Source organism: Anabrus simplex, chromosome 3, assembly GCF_040414725.1.
Source record: "Anabrus simplex isolate iqAnaSimp1 chromosome 3, ASM4041472v1, whole genome shotgun sequence".
Taxonomy (NCBI): domain Eukaryota; kingdom Metazoa; phylum Arthropoda; class Insecta; order Orthoptera; family Tettigoniidae; genus Anabrus; species Anabrus simplex.
In genome coordinates, this window is record NC_090267.1 from 68313260 (window position 1) to 68339792 (window position 26533).

At 37.9% G+C, this 26533-nt stretch overlaps 1 protein-coding gene across 1 annotated transcript in view; it reads right to left on the bottom strand.

The window, feature by feature from the left end:
* Nucleotides 1–26533, bottom strand: part of Nup54 (nuclear pore complex protein Nup54) — a 140183-nt gene that overhangs the window by 37635 nt on the left and 76015 nt on the right. Inside the window, exon 5 of the mRNA XM_067144108.2 lies at nucleotides 11525–11675. Coding sequence (XP_067000209.2) covers nucleotides 11525–11675 — 151 coding nt within the window. The remainder of the gene's footprint in view (nucleotides 1–11524; nucleotides 11676–26533) is intronic.

Sequence of the window (26533 nt, forward strand, 5' to 3'; positions counted from 1 at the left end):
TTGACGAAACTATAATAAGCCGATTTCTTTTGCGAGATGGGATGTAAAGAATCACTTTTGATTGTAGTCGGGGTAAAAGTGGGTTTCCTGTATATTTTAAATTGGAAATGGTTGTCTTTACGAATTGTTTGGATATCCAGAAAATTGAGTATGCCTTTCTCTTCTTCTTCAGCTGTAAATTTTATGTTTGGGTCTAAATTATTCAAAGTGTTAAGGATACTGTGACTATCATTTATTTCCTTGTTAATTATGGCATAGGTATCATCAACATATCGAAGCCAGAGATCGAGTCCTTTAACGTGACCTACTATCTGACATTAGCGACAGCCAGTGCTCCACAAACCTCCTAGCAATTAGGTAACAGCTCAACAGCTTTCAAGGTGAGTTTTAACTTTCACATCCTTCATTTCTCAATGATCTCCCCCCTTTTTTCTCTTTTTCCATTATTTCACTTAACTAATTAAGACAAATCCTCCATTTTTAGATTCCCGCACATGTAGGACAGCTCAAACACCGATTGCACTGCACAACATTTTCGACCGTTGCCCATTCAACCAACAACTGACTTTCCCACACTTCAACAACAAAATATACACAAACCTCTAGTCAACTAGGAAGAATCTAATGATGTTTTTAACTATCTTCATTTGAAGCTGGTGTTGTTTTAACTCTGTCTTAGCACGGCCTCATTTTATAATCAACAAAAGCTGTTCTCTTGCACTGTGCACTCCATTCACATAGAGAGTGACCAACGGAGATGACTACCTCATGAATCCTAGGGCGAATTATTTTGGTTGGAGCCAAATTACAAATAGACAAATTGGAATGTTTTACCTCATCAATTTTAACAATTATAAATAAGTGTACAGTAATTATAAATTGTATTTTATTTTGCCAACATTTGTATATACTACGTAGAACTACCATCAAACCATTGATTACTTTCATTGTTATACTGTACATATGATGGCCTCATTTTCATATTAAGAAAACCTGGTGTAGCATTCCAACTGATGAGCCCACTGCTACACTGAGGCAAACCACTGTTCCTTCTTGGAACCTTATATTTTGATATAATAGACCAAAGGCAGGCATTTATACAAGTGGAAGCACATGCTTCCCCTACTGTATCGTCACTGTATTGTCCTACATAGGAGGCTTGCAGTGGTGTCTCAACAGCACACTAGAGTCAGCATCTTGGGAAAGGTGTAGCATTCCGACTGATGAGCCCACTGCTACACTGGGACAAAACGCTGGTAATTTCATGATTGAAAAAGCCTAAAGACTTACAGAGCTTAGATGTTTTTTTTCTTTCCTATTTGCTTTAATGTCGCACCGACACAGAAAGGTCTTATGGCGACGATGGAACAGGAAAGGCCTAGGAATGGGAAGAAAGCGGCTGTGGCCTTAATTAAAGTACAGCCCCAGTATTTGCTTGGTGTGAAAATGGGAAACCATGGAAAACCATCTTTAGGGCTGCCGACAGTGGGATTCGAACCCACTATCTCCCAGATGCGAGCTCACAGCTGTGCGCCCCTAACCGCACGGCCCACTCGCCCGAACATTTGCAATAGATGAAATTAAATTATGGTTTCCTTCTAGGAACTTTTTTTAATATTTTTAATATTGATTTCAGCTACCAGCAAATTGGGTTGTAGGAGAACAATAAAACTTTGATTTCCACCTATTCAATACATTAAAAGCAATTATAACATTTAGGATCTCATCCTTATTTTATTGCTTATTTATTAAAAAATAGGACACGTTTCATTCAATGAGGATAGTCTCTTGCAATTTATGTTGTGTCAGAAAACAGGTGTTAGGTAAATGTAAGAACGTGCATTAACTGCGGAAATGTGCCTTTGTGCTTCAACAACTGTTTCAAGGCCTACTATACTAAACTCAACATGCAACGGTAAGATACAAATACATTTTTAGTATTTCAAGGAAAGAATTGTTTTCCAAAACATTCACTAAAATACAATGCACGTTTGATCAAAATAATTTGTGATAAATCAACGCCCGTCATGTGCGGCGAGCATTTTCTGCTTGACGACAATTTATTACCCATAATGGGGAATGGGTTAAACGAATAATAAAATAAACAAGTTTTAAGCAAGATCAAGTAAGTTGGCTGCATGGTATGGGTTGTGCAGCTGTTACCTTGCATTTGAGAGTTGAGATTTCAAACCCTGAAGATGGTCTTCTGTGATTTCCAATTTTCACACCAGGCATTTGCTGGGGTTGTACCTTAATTAAGGCCAGGGCTGCTTCCTATCCTGTCCTAGCCCTTTCCTATCCCATCACTGCCAAAACGTAAGTGTGATGTTAAACCACTACCAAAAAGAAAATTAAAAAAAGAGAATGGGAAGTACGGGGAAGAACGATAGGACAAAAATATAGCAGTACAGATAAGAACATAATTTGGTAATGAAAAATCATGCAGTAAAACAAAGGAAGTTATCCATCAGACAATGCTATGAGAGGAGAAGAATGCTGTACGAAGAGATGAAGGCACAGAAAGACTGAGGAAGGTATTGCTGTGGAAAGACAGACTACCCAAGACACTGTGGAAAAGGGAATTATCAAAGGAATTATGCCTACAATTTCATTCAACGTAGCCAAAATTGGAAAGAATACCAGAAGGAAAAATCAACAAAAAGGTGATTATGCACCTACAAAGAACAACAATCTAGTTTCCAAAATGTAAGATTAACAGTGAAGTCCATTTTAAAGATACAAGATATTGTCCCTGTCAAAATTGTGTTTTCCGTGTATGTGTGTTTTCTAACAACTGGTGCCATTCCTACGTTATGTGTTATTTTGAAGATATTGGTGGGAACAGATTCTGAATTTCATTCAGTCACTTTTTGTGGCGAACTCAAGTCGTCGTCATCATGCTTTATTTTTCTTCCCACCCTACGTCACTGTTCAAGGCTAAATTTGCATCTACTGAGCGATGTTGGAGCATTTTCTGAAGCAAAGTGAACCAATTACATGAAGCAAGTATGTAGTGAAAACATCAATCTTAATGTGTCTAAGAGCCACGCCTTCAGACCAAATGATATTTAACCCTAGCAAAACCATCCCACCATCCCTATATTCCAGATATTCTTCAATTATTCATCGAAGAGAGAGCCAAGTTAAGTTTCGCTTGAGACGTGAAATATTTATTCTGATCTGGCACGAACTTGTCCTAATTCTCGTTTGTCAGTTTCAGTTTACACTGAAATCATCTGGAAGAGGACGACAGACCAAGCATTGAATGACTGTACCAGCCTTAATAATGCCGTCTTGAATTCCAAGACGACCACTTCAAATAGTGTGGGATTCATCTCCAACTGCAAACATGTTTCACTAAACATGTAAGCGCTGCCCGCATCAAAGGGAAGAACATGAAGATGCAAGGAACTTAGCAGACTGCAAATGGGAATAGAGTTTCATAATTAAATATGAGTACACTTTTATGAATATTATCTGTCCATCTATTTAGAAAATTCAACAATCTTTCAGTAGAATTGTAGTTCAATTGGTTATAGTAGTTTTGAAATACTTTCTTACTTCATCTTACTCAGGTACAGGTAGATTTGAAAGTCAGCATATGTGTATTGGGTTCTATTAGACTACAAGTACGGTAGTTTGTCTTCTGAAATGTTACCATCCCAGTGTAATCTCTAAAAATAAGAGTTTAATCATTTATTGCCCTCATGGATAAATGAGAATTTAAAGGATCATTTATGAATTTCATGAAACATTGTGGGATAAATTCTAGGACGGAGTAATTGTGTTTCATTCATTGCAATGTCACGTGAAATTGCAAATTGTGTCATCTTCTAGTAATGTCGCTCATTAAATACAACAACGTCATAACTCAAAAACAGCTTGTTTTGAGTTATGCATACCAGTGTAGGTGTTATCCCATGCACTTTTAACTAGCAGAACGTTATAATCTGAAGTTCAATGATGCGACCAGAGAGAGCAGACATGTTGTTCTTTCTCTTCTTGCTTTGGTCTTTGAGTGCGCAGCAACACCGTACCATGTGAGTTTTGACTTTGGCACTGTGTGGAAGGCATGCACTTGTGGTTGTGCAAGAGTGACATATTTGGAGTTGTGACACCCTTGCTGTGAGGAAGGTTAGTATATTACGTTATATAATCTCCTATGCATAACGTATTATTTAGACTTAACACAGTATGCACTGCAAATCAACCCAAGTTGTGTGTATTATAAGGAAATATGACATTCTTGCTCCGAGAAGTAAGTTATTTTATTTGTACTATTTCATATTTTGACATTACTACTATAAATCAAACAGGTAGAAATAAAGGTACTAAATACTATTACGTCGTTCTTGTTACAGAGAATGTCTCTTTTTAAGAAATGACATCCAATTATTTTCAGTTAAGCCGTTATTGTTAGAATAAGTTGTACCCAGTTCTGAGAGGTCAAGGTTAATTTTTATTTTCTCCACTGAAACACTTCTTTTTTCCGCCTCTGTAGACCATGATTTCTCGTGGTAAAGTGTTTGTTCAGCTAGCCCTCGCTGATATGGAAAAGATTGAAACAAAGGAGGCAGTTGCAAAGGGACCGGACGGGACAAAGCAGCGTTTACTGGAAAACGAGCCTGTCGTTTCGACGTCCTTAGAGGAACCAGGTATACATTGCTCTTAATAAGCAATCATCTTTGTAGTTATAGTGCAGCGTTCACAATGTACAGTTATTAATTAGTAAACTTTTAAAAGTAATTAGTAGTTCAGTTATTCCTTTCTCTGTTTTGATCCAGGAACTTCGAGTTGCCTCTTTCCTGCATCTGAAGCTTCGACAATGCTCTATTGGTGGAAAAATATCCAATTCCCTCCATGGGAATTTAGAATTTCCTTAAGGTATTAAGTTCCGGTACCTCTAGTGTTTCTCCTACCAGATCTTCATCTTCCTGTAGTTCGTCATCAAATACATCATCAAGTAGCACATCTTTTGAAGACTGCAATGATGTGTTTAATGACAAAACGTATTCTCCCAAGGATGATAGTGGACATGATAGTGAGGACAGTTCTGATACTGCTATTCCTGGTGTTCCTGAAACCCCTGGAAGAACCAGTACTCCAGCTGAAATATCTCCAGTAACAAACAGTACGTCCTCTTCCACCGACAAACAATGGTCCAATAGCCGGCACGCAGGACACATCGACCACCATATTAGTGAGTCCTTCAAAAAAAAGGTGTGAAACGGCAGAGAAATGTTGCAAAGAGGAACCTTTTGAAGAAAGCAAGAAATACTGTACAGGCATATGAAACCCATACAAAAAGCAAAAAGGTATGATCCCTAAGATGAAGGCAAGATGTAAGGACCACTGCAAGCTTCAACGCTCATTAAAGTTCAGTTAACAGTCGACCGCAACCATTTTCATCTTACTGGTCATTAGGTGCTATAGATCTCCAATGGCAATTCATTGCCAGTTCAATGAAGCCTGTTGTTCCTAGGTATCGCTATACTCGTATTGGGAGGCAGCAGACCTCCACGGCAACATAATAATGCATTTTATTTTTGCCTGAATTATTAAGTTCGTGTTTGTAAAACATTTTAAGAACACCCTAGATAGTAATGATTGGCCAATCAGAACAGTTCTGGAGAAAGGCAATAAAGTTGCGGAGACTCTACTTGAGGCAGATAAAAAGAGGAAAACATGGTAAACGGAAAACAATGGATCCACGTATACGTGCAGGTATTCGGCAGTATATTGAAGGTATACCTAAAATTGAAAGCCATTACACCTGGGCTAAAACTTCAAGGCAATTTATAGATGGAAGCAGGTCACTTGCTGATATTCACAGAGTTTATGTTGCCGTCTGTGAAGCAAAAAAGGAACCTCATGGGAGCTATGCAGTGTTTCATCGTATGTTCATGCAAGAGTACAATTTATCTTTTTTTGTGCCTAAAAAGGATTTATGTGCATCATGCGTTGCCTACGAAAACTCTGATGTTCAAGAAAAGGAACATCTGAAAGCAAAATATGATGAACATTTGGTTGAGAAACAATTGTCCAGAGCAGAAAAGAAATATGACAAAGACAATGTCGATGGTATAGTAACAATATATGACCTTCAGGCTGTTGTGCAGTTGCCAAAGGGTGATGTTTTCTCGTTTTAATTATAAATCAAAACTGAATGTCTTAAACTTTACTATTTTTTACCTAAAGACAAATTCATGTGATTGCTATGTGTGGAATGAGCCAAATGGTAATCGGGCAGAGAGTGAATTAGGTTCATGCGAGTTAATGTATTTAAAGCAGAAAGCTAACTCAACTGATGGTGAAGTTATCTTCTACTCTGATAACTGTGCCGGCCAACAAAATAGTAAATTTATGTTGGGCGAATATTTTTATGCTGTTATTAATAATCTTGACCATGATGGTCGGGATTGGATCCGTATTGACTTAGTAACAGTAAATATGTTGGAAGATAGACCGCCTAGTCAATACTATTCATTTATTTACCTTTCACCTTAACATCTAGTACATGTTTCGAGAATATTATGCATTCTCTTCCTCAGCTAGTGGATTAAAATTCAGTATACAATAAGACCTGACTAAAATATGGGGGCCCCCATTAAAATTCAAAACAATGAGTATGACAATGTGACACTCAAAAATTTTGGATAGCACAAACAGAATTAAAATCCCATTTTGTCAAGTACAAATTAAAAACACAATATAGTAATATCTAATTAAATACAACATCTTGTGATGATATGAATTCACAGTGTCCTTGAAGTTGCCTTGCGTAGTTCAAAAATGTTGAGTTAAGAATGAATGAAATTGCATTAAAACTTGAAGTCCTGCCGATATCCACCGTTAATGGGTGTTAAAATGATGTCTATTTACATTAAAATATTGAACACAGCGTCGTATAATGATGTGAATTTACGGTGTCCTAGGAATTATAATACTATCTTGCGTAGTTCAATTGGATTTGTACAAGAATAAATGAAGTTGCGTTAAAACTTGGAGTCCTGCCATTATCTTCGGTTGATAGATGTATTATGCAGCCAGGTTGAAAATAGGTTAAAATGGTCAGTGTGATGATGTAAATATTACGTGTGGCATGCATGTGTTAGATAGATGTTGAGGCACCTGATGTTGTATGGCAACTTGACAAAATGGGATTTTAATTCTATGTTTGTGCTATCCAAAATTTTTGAGTGTCACATTGTCATACTCATTGTTTTGAATTTTAATGGGGGCCCCCGTATTTTAGTCAGGTCTTATTGTATACTGAATTTTAATCCACTAGCTGAGGAAGAGAATGCATAATATTCTCGAAACATGTACTAGATGTTAAGGTGAAAGGTAAATAAATGAATAGTATTGACTAGGCGGACTATCTTCCAACATATTTACTGTTATTTTTATGCTGTTCGTTCTCTTGGAATAAAGTCCATAACCCAAAAATATCTCATAAAAGGACACACTCAGAATGAAGGAGACTCGGCTCATTCCCTGATTGAGAGAGAGATCAAACGCCAATTGAGTGGTGGACCTATACATACCAGTGAAGGGTTTATAGCTGCTATTCGAGCTGCACAGAAACATGGTGAACCTTTTCATGTTCACAAATTATGCTATGAGGATGTGAAACACATTGCTTCTATGGTCGGTCCTCTGAATCTGACCGCAATGAAACTGATAGATGTGAAAGTTGTCAAAGTTAAGAGTGATTCTCCATATTCTATATTTGTGAAGAAGTCCTACAGCGAGGATTTGCAAGAAGTACGTTTAATTAAGAAAAGGAAGATAATTGCAGATTTCCCCTAAAACCAGCATTTCTTTGCAAGCCAGGCCTAACTCCTAAGAAGAAAGAAGACCTTCAAGATTTATTGACAAAGAACTTCATCCCAAAGGCTTACACACACTTTTATGTGTCTTTGTAATCTGAGTGATAATACAAAAGCACCGACATCATCTTTAGTTCACTTCTGATGACCCTCAGCAGATGCCTATGTTTTGTTGTACTGCATGATACTATTTCAGTATGTTAGGAGACGTGGACACCGGTGACATAACTATCGCTAATATGATTCCAATTTCTGTCAAGAATTTCACATTTTGATTTATGTCGTACTTTAAGCTTAATGTTTGTAGCAACAATGACATAAATGTGCATGGGGTCTACTCTGAGGCTCATATTATCTTTGTGGTAACAGCTCAAATAAATCTGATATACTCATAATTACTGCAATCATTTACTTTGTCACGTACTCAAACATGATGTTTGTAAATATATTTGTCTTGAAACGGCAGCCCTTTAAATCTTTCAAACGCTCCTCCTTGAAAACTGTTTGAGTTATGACGTATTTCACTTTACAATAAAAAGTATTTATAAAATCCTCCTTGTCAATACAAATCAAATCATGTCACCTGTTAGATGGAACAGAGTCTATACATGTTTCAGCTTATTCTCAAGGCCATCTAACAGATGATTTGATTTGTATTGACAAGGAGGATTTTATAAATACTTTTTATTGTAAAGTGATAACCGTCAATACAGAATGAGATTTATAACTTGTAATGTTGTTGTATTTAATGAGCGATGTATATTTCAGATGTCTATGGTAGATTTAAACATCAAGAAAATTTTGTCCAACTATTGTCCCATTTCGCTACTGGGTCGGGTATGAGAGGAGATGAATTTGTCATGGCAGGTTTTTATGACCGTATGCCCTTCCTGGCGTCAATCTCATCAGAGGAGTTAATGAGATGAAATGAATGACATGATATATGTTAGAAGGGAGAGGGTGAAACCTGGTGCCAGCACATAGCCTACTCCTGTCGAATAGCACCAAGGGGTCTGCTCAAGGCTTAACGTCTCCATCCGAGAGACGAATCACCATCAATAGCGTCATACGCCCTCACTATATATGAGCACTGCGGAGAGGTTTGGAATTTAATCCAGGCTTTTGGCACACAATCTAATGATTAGAAATTGTATACCATTGCCTTCCCAACCCTACTGGCCAACATTCTGATGGTGAAAATTTTTCGACCAACGGGACTCGAACCGGCTAACCACAGTATCAGACCGTTTAGACTTCAGTGCCTTAACGATCACGGCCAAGAATAATAAAAATAATTGGAGATCAGGTTAAAATGAGACAAAGGCTGTGACTGATAAATGAAAGTAGATTTGCTCATGTGGAATAAAATGAAGTTGTGCTCAGCCGTAGAAATATTTACCTGGAAAATGGTATGCCTGCGGGTAAATGTATAATTTTTGTAAGCGTTAGTAATGTGATACAATGCGTTCTGATGAAAGTGGAGCATGCATCGCAGCGTTTGAAGAATAATAAATATTTGACACTCAATGACCACGTGGTAGAGAAAATTTTAAAAATACCACAAAAAGTGAAAACAATCATGTACCACACTTACTTTGTACCAATCCTCATGTACGGTTTAGAGACATGTACCCTACTCAACAAAGACTTCAGCAGCATCCAAGCAACTGAAATGAAATTCATTAGAACCATGAACCAATATCAATATCAGAAATGAAGTGAATAGGTAAGTAGCTGGTATCGAGGTTCCTAGTACCAGTGTCATAAAGAAATGCAGACTTCAATGGTATGGGGACATAATGAGAATGAACAGGGAGAGACCTGCCAGAAAATATTTTGACCTTAATATCATAGGAAGAAGACTACAGGGAAGACCAAGAAAATGCTGGATAAACTGTAAGATCAGATGTGGAAGAGAGAGGACACAAATGGAAGATGTACTGGAACAAAAAATGTATGACAAAAGAAGATGGCAAGCGCTTGTACACCACACCCGGAAAACTGGAGTTGGGAAATGATGAGTTTCTACCCATTCTTCTGAATGATAAAATGATTTTGGAATATATCATCATCGTAATGTCAGAAGAAGATTCAATTAAGTGATAATTCATGTTTAATCACAAGTCAAAAGTTAGTTGTTGGAAGTATAGAAATTTAATAGATCATCAGTCGATGCAATCCAGCCTTCTTTTTCCCATAAAATTCAGGACTAAAAATAAAGCCTAGGATTCGAATTAAACCTTGTAAATTAATTTCAAGTATCCTGAATGCATGGAATGAATGTGGTTGCAGTTAGAAATATTTTTCAGTGTCATTTATTTGAAATGTGGTTCCTAAATTGAGTACCAGATTATTCTGGCATTGTCCGTGGTTTTTTCTTTTTCTTAGGATGGTTTATTTATTTCTTAAGGCAAAGATTAGTGACAGGATTAATCAATTTATTAAGTGAAATAGTTTGAAGTGAATAAGATCGAAAAAAATTCTAAAAATGAGCAACTACCAGCAAAGGAAATTATTATACAGTAATGTAAATTTTCATTAACATCTTGTAAGGCTTAAAGCCATAGTTGACCCAAATATTCAGATATGACTCAAATATTAATTCGAGTTTGTTAGTCAGAAACCTGAGTTAGCTGAGAGACTATATTCATTTAAAGAAGATTTATTATGACGCTTAGATGATGTCAAATATGCCTAGAAAATCGACCACATATACATGTGTTTCTACTGTAATATAGTGTACAAAATAGGTTTATGGATAGGACAGTCATCGACCATGTGTACAAAGTGTGACAGTTAATTCTTTTGCAAAGTAATGCAGCTGGTATTATGTTTAAAGATGTTGAAATGACTATTTATGGGATATTTTATAAGGATAGATCAATTATCCAAGGACAGGAGGGATGTTCTTCCAATTATTTATTTTTTTCACAACCACAATATATGGCTAACTTTTACAATATTTTACATTTTCTTGTAGAATATTCCAGATATATCGTCATAAAAAATACGGTCATTTAATTTTGTAAAAATATAAAATTAAAAAGTTTGAACTAGTAAATTTCTGAGTTATTCAAGCAACATCTAGCAAGAGATGATTTTTGTTAAATCATGGTTTCTGTTTTGTGCATATTTTAAAATAAATGTCAAGCTTGTTATAATTTCTTTTGTGTTGTCAATCCTTGTCCTTTAAATGCCTCTAGAATTGGGACAGCTAGCAAACGAACAGTGCACCTTGGGATCTCTTGCGTGCTCGCTGAGTTAGACTAGGTAAATGGAGGCAATATGTAATAACAGTAGTTGGCGCATAATTTTCCGATTTTCAGTGCTTCACCAACCAACACTCCTGTGAAAGGAAGAAATGTAGATGTATCATCACCCATTTTCCTTCTCCAGCTTCCATCGGGCTGGATGTTTAATAGCACCTTTCGATCTTCCTCTATCCAATCACCATTGTTCCTCCTTAACCGTGTTTCAATCCAGGTTTCTTCTATTTCTAATTCTATGGTAATGATTCTATGACATGCGTCATACATTCAAGCAGGCCACATCCGCCAGGTGAAGATTATCCAAGACTGAAGCATCCTCAGAAAATACCATATCAGCATGTCCAGAGTGAAAAGGAAAAGACAACACAGTATCTATGAAGATAACTGTTCATACTACAGAACATGATCCTACATGCTGCTTACCTTATCTCACTATCCTTTCTGTTGAATATAACAGCCACTAATCCATCTTTGTTTTCTGCAGATGGAATGCAGCTATAGCCAATGGCCTTAAATCTGCACAGAGGATTTTGCAATGTAAATTCCACAGGAGGAGCATTCTGTGAATAATAACCTGGAATAAAGGATCACAATTATTACTGAGAAGTACACACGCCATTGCTATACTGTACATGAAAAGAGACACTCTTATGTCAGAACACAATCATACTTTCTAACACCAAAATCAAAGTTGAAGTGTTGCAAAAAAATATAATAAGGGAAGAAATAATTCATTAATTATGGTACTGAAACATATCATATATGCTTCAGTTTATTTATTACAACACTGTGGCATAATTTTATTCAAGTGCTCAACACAGTCAATGGGAATGAAGGAACCCTGGATGACGTGCCATAAGCTGTGAGAAACCCGTAGCGCTCCGGTAGGAACGAATTCCTCTAGCTGGACCTGAGCCACAAATCGTGATTTCAATCATGAAGACCCCATAGCCACGTCCCCAAATGAACAGCAAACTTTGGTGGGGGTGAGATTTGAACGCGGGGATGCACAAAACATTTGTCACAAGTTGACAAACTTCTCTTTTCCAGGGCTGGAATCACCTGAATTCTAATCAATTAATCCGCCACTAAGCTGAATTCTACAGATCTAACACCACACGTAGTGAAGATAATTATAGTCACAGGAGCTGATAAAACAATTTACTTGTGCCATGCAGACATATATGTGTATTAACGTGAGCAGCTGTTAGGCTTTGGCGAGCTCTCACAAAGGAAGAGAGTTTGTTTGATAGTACTTTCCCTTGAAGCCCGAGACCTTGTGGAACTATAAAAGCTGGGTAGATAAGGGAAGCATCCTCCTATTGCATTTTGTACGGCAACAGTGAAGTATGGTGACCGCGAGCAGATAAGACAATAACTTTGTGAAGTTATGTTAGACTTGAACTAAAATCATTGTGATTTAGCTCACAAGAGCTAGTGATAGTCGGCATATATAAATAATACACGGCGCGTACGCGAAGTGTGAGATTAACGTGTGCGATTCATTAATATAAAACTGCTGACAAGGACAGATAGCAACCGGGCCCAGTTCCCTTAATTTAGTGCTGCAGAGATCGGAGTTATATCTAAGCGGCAGCTATAGTAAATTGTTAGCCAATACTAAGGTTGCGATCATGCAATCGAGCACACTAAGCAGAGAAGTAGATGGTGCTAATTTAATTCAACAGTTCCAGATATAATCCAACATCACGGAGACAGCAGCCATGAACTACCCAGGAGTCGACAATAGGACCTTCATCCCTGTGCTGTGTGTTGTAGTCATGAGCTGAGCCCGCATAATATAGTGGCATGTGATATGCCGCTGATGGAGAGGTTGCCGCCAAGTTAAGTCCTTTTGTTCTTTAAGCATGTGAAGTGATAGCTAGATTCACTAGGAAAGACCATTTTAAGTAAGTAAATTAACTCTTAAATGTAAGCCAGAGTGGCATCTATATTGTTCATTTCAGTAAATTTAAATGCATTTAGGGCTTCTTGCATGCTAAGTCCTCGAGCTGTGTACTGTAAATATTTAGATGGGAAACAAGGGAAAAAATGTTAGATATAGGTGTGTGTTACTGTAATTTGTATTTTATTCCAGTTTATGTTGAGTCAAGATAGAGTTGTAAGGGTAGATTCTTTGCGAAAAATCTAGTTGACTGTATGCTACCAATGTCGAGCTGGGAGGGTGGATTGGACTACAGCCAGTGTATTCTAGGATGTTTTGTTACATGATTCATGAATTTCAGCTGCGAGTAGGGTCTTTAAGTGGGGTGGCAGGCAAATTCATGGATATGTACCGATCGTCGAACCAAGGTTTATTTATATGTGAGGCTAGAGAATTGCCTGTGTATATTTACTGGGGCTGAGATATTAATTCCATCCTCTAAGATCAGATGTAGAGTCAGGATTGCTTCACGTGTTCCTACATTTCTTCTGAATCCAAACTGATCTACTCCCAACTCTGCCTTAACTTCTCTTTCCAGTTTTCTGTAAATCAAATGTGTTAAAATTCTACAAGCATGACATACTAAACTAATGGTGCAGTAGTTCTCACACTTGTCAGTATCTGCTTTCTTGGGAATAGGCATAATATTCTGTCTAAAAACAGACAGCACTTCTCCTGTATCAAAAATCTTACACAATAAATGCAATAACCCCATCATGCTGGTTTCTCCTAAGGCAGTCAGTAGTTCCGACTGTATGCCACCAATTCCATGCGTGTTGTTCCCATTTAGGTCTCTCACAACTCTGTCCAATTCATCATGAATTCCTTCCAGCGAGCCGGGAATGATGTGCCTCCATTTATTATGGTCCTGGTATGCTGCTTTTCTCTCTAGGGCATCCTATGTTTCTCCTCTCTTCACTAGGTCTTCTCTTATCTGATCTAACCACCTTTTTCCAGGGCATCCAATTGGTCTTCGTCCCAGAACGATCTTTAAAATACTTCCTTGGTGTTCGAGTCACCTGCATCTGCTTAACGTCTCCTAGCCACTTCAGCCTTGCAACACTCAGCCTTTCTTTCATGGTCAGGCTGACCTGCAGGTGTCTCTATCTGATCATTCCTAATTCTGTCCTTCCTTGTTTTTTGTACAGATGATCTAAGGAACTTCATTTCAACAGCTTGCAGTCTACTTACTTCTCTTATGTATGACACAACTCTCCAGACTGTACGTCATGATGAGCAGGAGATAATTCTTGAACAGGGTCCGTTTAGCACTCGGAGGAACTTCCTTGTCCCATACCATGTTCCGCACTTGATGGAAGAAATCGGATCCCTTTTGCACCCGGTTCACACTTCGTTCTTGGCACTTCTGTCATTTGATACTGTATTCCCAATATTTAAGGGTATTCACACATTCAATCTTCTCTCTTTCGAGGGTGAGGTTACATGTATTTGTCTTGCTAACTTTCATTACCACTGTTTTGCTCTTGCTCACATTTAACTAATATTCTTTAAACTTGGTGTTCCAAGGATCCAGTCTCCTCTGAACATCTCAGTTTCTTCCAGAATGGCAACATCAGCAAAAACAAATGTATGAAGATCTTCCTTATCTATTTGAGTTCCTTTATAATACTATCCATGAGTGAAATGAAGAGCAATGGGGAAAGAGAACTCCCTTGTTCGACACCTCTTCTTGATTTAAACCACTGAGATCTTCCATCTCCTACTTGCACACTACTTTCACAACCATCATACAACATCTAAACTTCTTAAATTAGTGCTTCTGAGATGGTATGTTTTACTAAACATTCCCATATTTTTCCTCACTACACCCTGTCATATGCTTTCTACACATTCAAAATCAATATTATCAAGTCCTTCCCATTTTCCCAAAATTTTTCTATTAGGTGCCTGAGTGAAAAATTAGGCCTGTGGTTCCTCTATTTCTTCTAAAGGCCAGTTGTACCACCTAATGGTAAAATAGCGCATAACTTGCCCTCCGCGTAAAAGGATGTTTCCGTTCGACCACTCCCAGGTAGCGCTATCGGCAGCATAAATCGTAGTTACCCAGCACGTAATTTATCAGACACTTCAAGGGCTGATAAGACTTTACCTGCCGGGCAAGTTTTGAGAGGTGAACATTATTAGCTGTATTTCTGGTGACATACAACTTAAATTAGCTTAGTATACTGAAAAAAGCATGATACTGTAACAGTGATCGATATTGTATTGCAGGATTTTAAGCATCAATGCTTCCCTCGAGTTGCAACGGTCACACCAGCCTCTCGCATTGATAGCGCAGGAAACACATTTTATACGTCAAGCTTTCGCAAAGAAACTCTAAAAGGATATAAAATCAAAACCTATTTGGAAATCATTTCAAATGGGCTTTAATTTTCTACTTTTTCAGTTTTCAGACACCAGGTATAAGTTAGTGTATGTATCCCAATCACCCCAAGCTGTCTCGCAGCGTAATGGCTAACACGCTTACTACATAATACGAGATATGCAGGTTCGAGTTTTCATAGTGACGAATCTTTTTTATTTTCATTATTAGCGTTAATCTGTATACCTCCTTTCATACGTTCTTTTGTTAATAATATATTTTATTGAAATGTTTAATTACATTATTATGTCTACTAGGAAAATGCTTTATATCTGTGCTACTTATAGAAAGTGATGTTATGATTAATATAGCATATAGGACTGTTGCCCAGGTAGCATATTCCCTATCAGTTGTTTACATAGTCTTCTTGTAAATGATTTCAAGGAAATTGGAAACTATTCCATTCCCAAATTCCTCTTCCTATGAATGGATATTTACCCTGATTAGTTCTTTAACAGTACCTTCCAACTTTATGTTCATAAATGAAATGCATTATCAATAAATGGAAGCATGTGGAACTAAACGAGGTCACAGAGCTAGTTGCAAATAGAGCATCGTGGAGATACTTAATTCACAGAAGCCTGCAGATATAATGCTCGAAGAACAACGGCAGGAAATGAAACTAACGTTTTAAATGTAAATTAGAAAGACGATGAAAACCTGCAGACCTTCAATCATGGAGCGAGCGACTTGACCAATCTACCACGAGAATACTTTCCAAAAACGCTGTCTTAAATGACAAGTTATAACTGGCGTAAGAAAATGTAATCTCGAGATTTTAATTCCAATTAGGTATTGATTTTGAAGCTCATAGATTAAAATCACGAAAGCTTGACGTAAATCGTTGTCCATAACTCTTAAGACTCCCCTTGTTAGGTTTTTCAGTGATAATCAGCAGATGCAAGCACAGGAAAATAAGACAATCTAAATGAGCTTCATACATCGGACGATAGACAGCACCACACTCGAAAGCGAGAAGTCTCTGAAAATCAGTCTAGCCAACTCCGTATATCGGTGTCTAGCTCTGGGTAGCTACCCAGCACTTGCACGGAGGTACGCAAGGCAAAGTAAAAGCTGATTTACAACCCCAGGTAGTTTAATTCCTGGGTAGCTGCTAGCCACTTTTCCAGGAGATGGTAGAACCGGCTCTAAATCAATGTTGTCCCTCTTCAAATTTATCTTCCATTATTTCTCTCAGTCTCTGTTCTATAATCCTCTCCATTATCTTCAGGCAATTTTACAAAAAGGTGATGCCACTATAATTGGTGCACTTCCTTCTACTTTCTCTTTTCCAGTCATCTTGGCAACTTGTTCTCTTTCCATGCAACTCCTTGTGTTCAATACAGTCACTGTATTCCCGGGATTCCAGCTGCCATAATCATGTCCGTTAGTTCATCTGCTCCTGCTGACTTTCTACTTTTTATTTTCTTCAGGGCATTTTCTGTCTCTCCAAGTAAATGAAGGTTGTTCCCTCTGTAATTCATTAGTAACTTTGGTAACTTGTTCTTGATCACACACCCCATTCATTAATTTTTCAATAACTCTTCATCAGTTCACTGATTCTTACCATGTCTCTGATGATCCAATCCTCAGTTTCAATAGCTATAATTTCTTCCCTATTTGATGTTTTAATTTTCATTAACCTGTATAACATTTTCTGATTTCCTTCGGTATCTTCCTCAATTCTTTGGGTGAACAGTTCCCTGCTCTTCTCTTTTTCTTTCACTACTCTTTATAATTTGAGTTTCACATTCCTGTATTCCTGTTCCAGTCTTCCTATTTCTTTTCATTGTCCTTTGGTACAATTCCCTGTGATCATGTTTCTCAATATCTTTGCTTTTCCTTGACATGTTTCTTTCTTCAATTGTATGCTTTACTCTTTCATTCCACCAACTTGTTTCTTACTCCTTGACTTTACATTTCGTTTTAAAACATTGCTCTATAGTACAATTAATTACTGTTGTTCTAAATTCATTCCACTCTTTATCAACATTACCTGTCTCGTAGTTTTGCAACTTATTTGCTATCAAATTTTGAAAATCCTTCATTTCTTCATTTTTCAGATTCCATTCTTTAATCTTTGGCAATCTCTTTACTGCATGTGTAGCTTTAAGTATGCAATTTAGATCCACTACTAGAAGTCTGTGGTCATTATCCAACCTTTCACTTGGGATAACTTTCCTATCCCTCACTTTTTCTTCAATTAATTTCTCAGTCATCACATAATCAAGGGCTGTCTTTGATTTCCCATACCAGCCATATCTGGTCATCTTATGACTATCCCATTTTTTGAAGAATGTATTTTTTATTAAAAGATTGTTTCTTACACACAAATTTAGAATATGCTCACCTTCTACATTCCTTGTTCCATATCAAAAAGGGCCCATCACCAACTTGTACCCAGATCTATTGGCCCAACTTGGGCATTCAGATCCCAATTATCATAACACTGTCTTCTCGTATTTGATCTTCCAAACCATCCAGGAACTCTTGCTTTCTCATGATCACTGCATCCTTGCTGATTTTTTTTTTTTCCTATTTGCTTTACGACGCACCGACACAGATACGTCTTATGGCGACGATCATCCTTGCTGAGGGACATACACTTGGACTGTTGTAAAAATATTCTTCCCTAAGTTTAATCTGGCTTTCATTATCTATCATTTACAAAGGTAACATCTGTGACGTGATACCTTTGTGGAGTACCAAACCTACTCCATTTCGTGCTTCCTTTCTATTACCATGCCAGTACAGTTTGTAACCTCTTCTTAATTCTGAATTTGCCCCTTTCCATTTTGTCTCGTTCAATCCCAGTATATGAATCTTCCTTCTTTCAATCATATGTACAATATCTTCACTCTTGTCTGTCAGAGCAATCACGTTTAGAGTTCCTACTCTCAGTCTGTGTTTTTTTTCTGGTCCAAGTATTTTGTCTTTCAACGATATTACTTCCTGTATTCCTAGGATTGTCTTCAAACTCTGGAGAATTGTCATTCATTCTAGGGGTGGAGTTTGGCCTAAATTTGGTTTATTCTTACATCCGAGGCTCGTTCTTAGATTGAAAGCAACACATAATAACACTCTTCTGCTGACCTGCTAAGCCCCACGCATCAGAGGATTTTCTCTCAGGGTTTACTCCCATAGTCTTTGACGATCCCCCCCCTCTTCCTACAAGGCAGTGGGTCCCTTCTGTACTATCCCCAAATGGATGGGTTGCCTCCTCCGCCAGTTCAGCTGTATTGAAAACTTTCATTTTATGCCTTTACTGCTCTTAAGGTCTTCACACGTATCCCTGTGCACGGCAACCATGTTATACCCCATAGGACTGGGTCCCCACCAGAACTTGGCCGCTACCGTAGCTTAGACTACAGTACCGTTGTCCACCCCCATGGTTTGGACATGCCTGACAGGATTTATCCATGTAAACACAGATGATCTCTGACATTTCATGGACCGGGTTAAGGAGGCTGTCTGATGCCAGATGACTCCAAAATTCGGTCTCCCATTTCATCAGCATCAACAGCCTCTTTCTGTTACAGAACCGTATTATCTACTTCTTTCTTTTGATATAATAGTTGGATATGTTCCTCCCATCTTTGTTTCCCTAGAGATGGTTCTCCATTTGAGCTCTTAATATTCATACACTAAGTTTTTCTTTATCCAAAGATTTCCTTGATTTTCCTGTATGCAGCATCTACTTTTCCTACAACCATACAACTTTCAACATTCTTGCACTTCTTTTTCAACCATTTTTCCTTAGCTGTCCTGCACTTTCCATCTATTTAATTCTTTAATCGTATGTTTTCTTCTTTGCCCTCTTCATTTTTTGCCTTCTTGTATTTCCACCGTTCATTAATCAGGTCTAATATCTTCCAAGTTATCCACTGATTCTTACTTGATCTTACCTTTATCCCTAACCTTTCTTCAGCAGCCCTACTGAATTCATTTTTCACAACTCATCTATTCTTTCTTCAGCCTTTTCATTTAGTTCTTGTGCAACATATTCGTTGAAACAATACCTCACTAACTTTTCTTTCAACTTATCTAGAAAACACATAAACATTAAAAAATAATATCTATGAAACTAGTAAAGCAACAATGATCAAATTCAGTACAGATATCCATACTACCACATAATTTGAGCCAACAAAATATGAAAATGGTATCTTAATATTTACAGAAATTATAAATATCATAATAAATGCAATATTTATATGCAAATTATTCAAATATCCAAATGTCAAGAGCATCAAACCAATCCAGCCAGCACAATTTTTTAAAATAATTATCTAGTACCTTATCCTTATTTAAATGAAACTGTGCTTTGAGATTGTATTATTTACTGTGTAGACAGAATGCTTCTCCCATCCAAGTTTACAATTTGTAAAATTCTTGAAATGTTAAGGTTTGAAAATTTTTTACAGGCAAAACAGAACTGCAACATTAAAAGTAACGCACATGTTTATGGATATAGTACTAAGGAACATGCATGTGAATTTAGAAGATAATAGCATCACATCTGTAACATGTAGATTTTATACATTTGAAAATGTGAAACTGAGAAAATTACATTTTTCTTACAACAGGCATATTTGTTAACACTGCAACTTCACTTACTCTTCAGAACTGTCCTGCAACATAAGTCACACCCTCCTTCTGTTTTGCAGCCTCCTCCATGTTTGTGAACATCACCTTCTTCTACAGAGTTACTTTTTTCTTCTCAGAGGAAAATCACTGACGTTCATACTCCCGCGAGCATCACGTCTAAGGACTGCTTGTTCTGTCACATGAGGAACTGAAGTTCTTTTGATGTCAGACTTCAAGTGTATTGTTGCACTGCGCTTCACTTCATATGTTACATACACAAACTTCAAGTCTCTTTCTTCATACAAAAGTTTCTTTTGGATACTTCCTCCATATGCAAGTATGTAGACATTTATTCTGATTATGTGAGGCACCACGGACACATCAGGATAGAAGTTCAGATCACTCACCACAATCATGTTCTTTTCAACACTATTTTCCATATAGCTTACCATATATCTTACCGATAATTCCACATCAGCGTCAGCACCACCCTTTCCAGCTCTGTACACGCAAAAAAACATCAAGTTGGCTATTATCTTTAGAGATACGCCTTACACCTACAATTTCATGTTTCTCAACCTTAAATTTTTCATAGATCACAAATTCTTCATTCACCAGTATGAATACTCTACCTCCTACCATTCCTATTGTGTGTCTACGATAAACACTGCAGTTCGAGAAAATTTCCACATCCGTAATATCACTTCACAGCCATGAATCAACTCCTATTACAATACCTGGTAAATAAATGTACACTGCCTGACAAAAAAAGTCAAGCACGAATAAGGAGTGGTTGAAAGTGAATGAAACTACATATGCTGAAAGACTATGTGCCCTTACTGAACTGATTACAATATGGGATGAAAGAGACAAGGCCGTTGGCAGATACAGGTGGAATGTTGGCGCCAGGTGAGTAGGGTGTCGCACGCGCGCACCCCCCACCCCCGCCGCAATGCATGCCCTTATGCGTTTCGTAATGGTGTCAAACAGCCTTTGGATCCTCTCCTGAGGTAAGTTCATCCACACATCCACAGTTGTAACTGTCGCTTCAGGTCCCGCAGGTTGGTACTGGGACGGAGTCCCCTTCCAATGTCATCCCACATGTGTTCAAAGATGGAGAGGTCCGGAGATCTTGTTGGCCACGGGAGGACCTCAACGTGCTCTAGGCAGTCCATAGACACACATGGTGTGTGTGTGTGTGTGTGTGTGTGTGTGTGTGTGTGTGTGTGTGTGTGCATTATTTTGTTGGAATACCATCCCAGGGTGCTGTGCCATAAAGGAAAGTATGTGCGGACGCAGAATGTTTGTGATATATTGCTGTGCTGTCAAAGTCTGCCGGAGCCCTATTAGAGGTGACCTGAAAGCATATCCTATGGTTCCTCACACCATGATGCCAGGGATTACGCTTGTGTGTCTTTTCACTATATGGGCAGGATCTGTCCTCTGCCCTCGACGCCACCAAACCCGCATACGATGGTCATCGGAGGTTATGGAGAAGTGGCACTCATCACTGAACGTGATGTAATGCCAGTCATCCTCTATGCCTGCCAGGCAAGGCACCACTCCAAATGCAGGTGTTGGTCTTCTGGTGTCAGCAACAACTGATGCATGGGGCGATAGGACCCCAATCCGGCGGATGCGAGTCATCAAGACACTGTGAGGATACTCACGGGATGTTGTAGAGTCTCCAGTACATGTTCGTGGATGGTGGGTGCCGAAGTTATGGGATCCTGCAATGCTTGGCGCACCATTTGACAGTCCTTCCTCAGGGGGGTGTTTCTTGGTCGACTTGAACCTGCACGAAGCGACTGGTTTCCTTCATGTACCCATTGAGTCCAACATCGGGCCACTGTGACATCAGAATGGCCCACATGCCTGGCAATTGCATGATACCACCAAACAGCCTCTTGCAGTCCCATAATGTAGCCTTTGTCAAATGCTGTCAATTGGTGGATAGGCTGTCTAACGCGTCTGCGAGGCATCGCAAGTGCTTCATACCGTACGTAGTCCTCTCTGCATGTCTTGCTTAACTGTCTGACACACACAAGTTGACTGGTAACAACTTAAAAACAGGACGGTGCATTCTACACATTACAAATCCTTGTAAACCTAATGATTTACTCACACATCAATGGAATGCATGTACACTGAAATGGTATAATATTGGACCACTCCTTCTGGGTGCTTAACTTCTTTTGTAAGGCAGTGTATATTAAATTACAGTACTTAATTCTATCCCTTTCTTTACAATACTTCTACAGTTCTGCAGTTCAAGTAAAGGACACTGGAGTGCAGATTCCTACCTCTAATCCACCCATAAGGGTCTAAAAATCTCACTCCCAGCTTCTCACATCCCCAGTCCATTGCCTCTCCTAGATCCCCAATCACCTTCTGGTCAGTATCCATTCTACACAGAACCACTGCAAATCTCTGCTCCCTTCAACTGCCCCCTTACTGCATTAACCAGATTCCACACATTCCCAAGTATGTCATTCCTACTCCAGTTTTCATCCCAACATCTTCATTTCTCACTCTGTCTTTCCTCATCCCTCCTATCACACTTCTTAGGATTTTATTTCACTGGCTTGAATTTTACTCTCCTCCCTTCTTGTCACTGCCCAGGTCTCTGCTACAGATGAAAATATGGGTATATAGTACATCTTGTACATCACTTCCTTACACTTCCTTGGTACCCCCTTTTTTGAAACTATGTTTCTTATATTCTAGTAGAATGCATTTGCACGTTGCATCCTATTGCTAATCTCTATATTCAGTCTAGCATCTTGCATCAGTTTGCTTTATAGGTTATTTTGAAGCTGTCCACAATTTGAAGGGTCTGACCTCCAATATTTACGATTGCTTTTCCTACTCCGTCACCCCTTATTAGCACATCTTGTTCTTACACTGAATTTCATACCTTATTTTGCAATTTTCTCATTCAGTATGTCTAGTTCTTGTACTTCCATAGTGTCCATTCTGCACACACCACATATCAGCAGCAAATTACCTTCACCTATCTTTCACCAAATTCTTCCTTTTGACTCCTTACAATTTCATCAATTACCATTTTAAATAATAGTAGTGAGATTATGATTCCCTGTCTTAGCCCAGAAACATTTCCTCCCAACTACAGTCAGGATGAAGCTATTAAAATATTTGCCTTAAATTGCATGTAGAATTTCCATAGTGTGTTTGCTGACTCCCTTTGTTAATCTTCTTTTCTATTCTCTCTTTTTTATTTTTATTTTTTTATTGGATATACCATCATTTTATCACTTTAGTATATTGAAAAGTCATTCCTAGATCTTTGCCATACTCCCAATGTATTATCCATTAACTGTCTCATATTACAGATAGGGTCCACCATCGATCTCGCTTTTTAAACCCAGATTGCTCCTCTAACTGTCCTTCCATCCTTCCTCTCAATCTCTTTTCTATTATTTTTGCAATTTATGATATGAGTGTGATTCCTCATTAGTTGTAACATACTTTCTTGTCTCCATTCTTGAACAATATTATTAATCCTTTTCCCATTTCTTCTGGCACACATTTCTGAATGCATATACATGTTACCAATCTATACAGCCATTGTAGATCAACAGGTCTAGCTGCCTTCATCATCTCCACCAGTCGCTTTTCCCAAATTCATTCTTCCGACTGCTAGTTCCATCTCCAACATTGTTATATCTGTCACTTCTGCACCATTTTCCACACTTAATAGTTTGTAAAAATACTCCTTCCATCTTTTCTGTACCTCCTCTGGCAATATTAATTACTCTGCAGCCTCATCTTTCACCAGTTTGGTGTATACTCTTACTTTTCATAAATCCATTTTAACATCCTGTTGCATTCCTCAAGTCAAGTCCATCCCAATATTTCTACAGCTGCTATTTTTTCTTACATTTCCTTTAATTTTTCTGATATTTCCGATAGTTTTTTTCTTGTCTCTGTTCCATTCTTGCCCAGTTTCCTTCTTTTCACCCACGGTTCCTTCACCTTCTCAATCAACCAAGGAGTCTCCTTTACTTTCACTCTTGCAGATATTTTGCAACAGATGTTCTCTGCACAACTTACATATGCCCCTTTACTTGGACCATTCCTCTTGCACACTTCCCACTTCTGTGTCTAACACGTAAGTTTCAGGATTTCCTGAAAAATGCTCCAGTACTTTCTTATCTTAACGATTATACTTTTATTTTTTTCTCTCATTCATTATTCTTTCCATTTTTCCCACTTCAATCCCTCCAACTACTCAATGATTTCCATCAAAAGTTTCAGCTGGAAGAGCTGGTATGTCCAATAAATGTCCACAATTCACTGTTTTGACTAAAAAATACCAGTTATGATCTGTGTTCTTTCATCCCAAACATATCTTGTAATTTTCCTACTTTTTGTCTTTCTTTTTAAACCACATATTGCTTACAATCATACCATGTCTTTCATAAAAATATACAATCAAAACCATGTATTGCTTACAATCAAACTATGTTTCATAAAAAATACATTTTCCTCTTTCATCCTTTCTCTCCCTACATCCGTCTGGTCCAATTACAGTACCAGTCAAAAGTTTAAGACCACCCTATAAAATGACAAATTTTATTTTCACCATACATAACATTATAATTTCATTATAAGACACCTTCAATATATAAGAAAGTACTTTTTCATGGTACCTAGTAATTAGCAGGACCTCCAGCCTGTTTGAGACACTCACAAACACAGCCTGGCATGCTGCTAACTTCTGCCATTCTTCCCTCATTATCTCGTTCCAGATCATGGAGATTAACTGATAGAACTCTGCCACATTCTTAGGTTGGGAGGCAGCAAGATGAAGTCCAATAATGTTCAGTATGTTCCGGGCTTTGAAATGGCCAAGGCAGAACAGGAATTTCCTTTTCCACTAGCCCCGCAAGTGTTAAGCAAGATTTGTGGCATGGTGCATTGTCCTGCTGGTACACATAATAATCACCATGGATCTCTTTAGCAGAGGGCAGCATATTATCTTGCGAGTGTAGAAATATACTCCATGGAATCCATGGTCCCATCAATGTAACGGAGAATACCCACAGCTGACATGCAGCCCCATACTATGACAGCACCCGCCCCTTCTGCTGGAGCTATACATTCCGGTACGAATTTTTCAGTTCATGTGCGACGAACCCTGATTTGGAATAATAACAATAAGTTAATTTATTAATTTCACCACCTAATCAATACAATAAGTCTTGTCTTAGTCGATTTACTTTGGCATGTTAACTAAAACGGTACATGTTTCGCCTTGAATTTAGGCATCATCAGCCATTATCTTAACCTTAAAATAGTATCAGGCACCTGATTTACATATACATGAAATAAAACAAATTTTTAAAAACCTCGGAGAGACTTGAATTAAAATTAACATATAGTAAAAGACTTGTAATGAAGTTGGTTTTAAAGATATTACAATGCGTGAGGAAATATACAATTGGTAGAAGTAGTAGTGATACTGACAATAGAAGGCTTCTATTATAATTAAAATGAACAAAGCAACAGTCTGTTATGAACGAGTGATAGGACTGCTAAAAAATTATGTTGGCCGACCAGCGGTTACAACAAAAATGACGATAAAAATCGTATTTAATAAAAAATAATGTAGAATAAAATAATAATGAAAGATGGTCAAGTGACCAGCAATTATTTGTTTACAAGAGATGAAGAAGTAAGTATAAATAACCACCTAATCGATACTTTATTAATGCCTCAGGCAAAATTGAATAAAATTAAAACTTACAGGACATGTTTCGACCACTTAGTGGTCCTCTTCAGCTGTATAAATAAAGAACTGAAAAGAAAAACATTGACAATAAGCACAAATAAACGTTCTTTGGAGACTCCTTTGATAAAAATGGAGGTCATCAGAATAGGTCATCTTGCCCCTCGTTCTTGTTTGGAAAAGATGTTTATTCTGCGCTGTCTAGAGGGTCTGTCTTTGAGCGCGACCTGGTGAAGTAACGATGTGATACAGTTTGACAATTCATGGAAAGCTCTGGAGACAAGGGAAGTAGAGTTTTATCGCCATCTAAAATAACATGTGAGGGAGGAGGGAGATTGGGCTGTGCTTCTGCGATGTCGTGTTTGATTAAATCTCTTGTTCGTCTGGTCTGTTTCATGTCTACCCATTCTAAGTATTTGCTAATATTCTCATATAAGATGTTTTTATGCTCGTTGTTTTCGTTGAGATTCTCTTCACCGTTTTCCAATTTATCAAGAACGATGTGGATGTTTTCCAGGTTGTTCATAAGATTATCTTTATTAATCATACAGATAATTTGAAGGTCCTGTTTTATATTGGTGAATTTGTGGTTGGACTCTTTCATATGGGATCCCATGGCAGAGAATCTTTTGTATCTTTCAGCATTGACGTGTTCTTGATATCTAATTGAGAAGTTCCTTCCAGATTGTCCCACGTAAGTTTTTTTACATTGAGCACAAGTCAGCTTATAAATACCCGATTCCTGGAATTCGTCATCGGGTATTT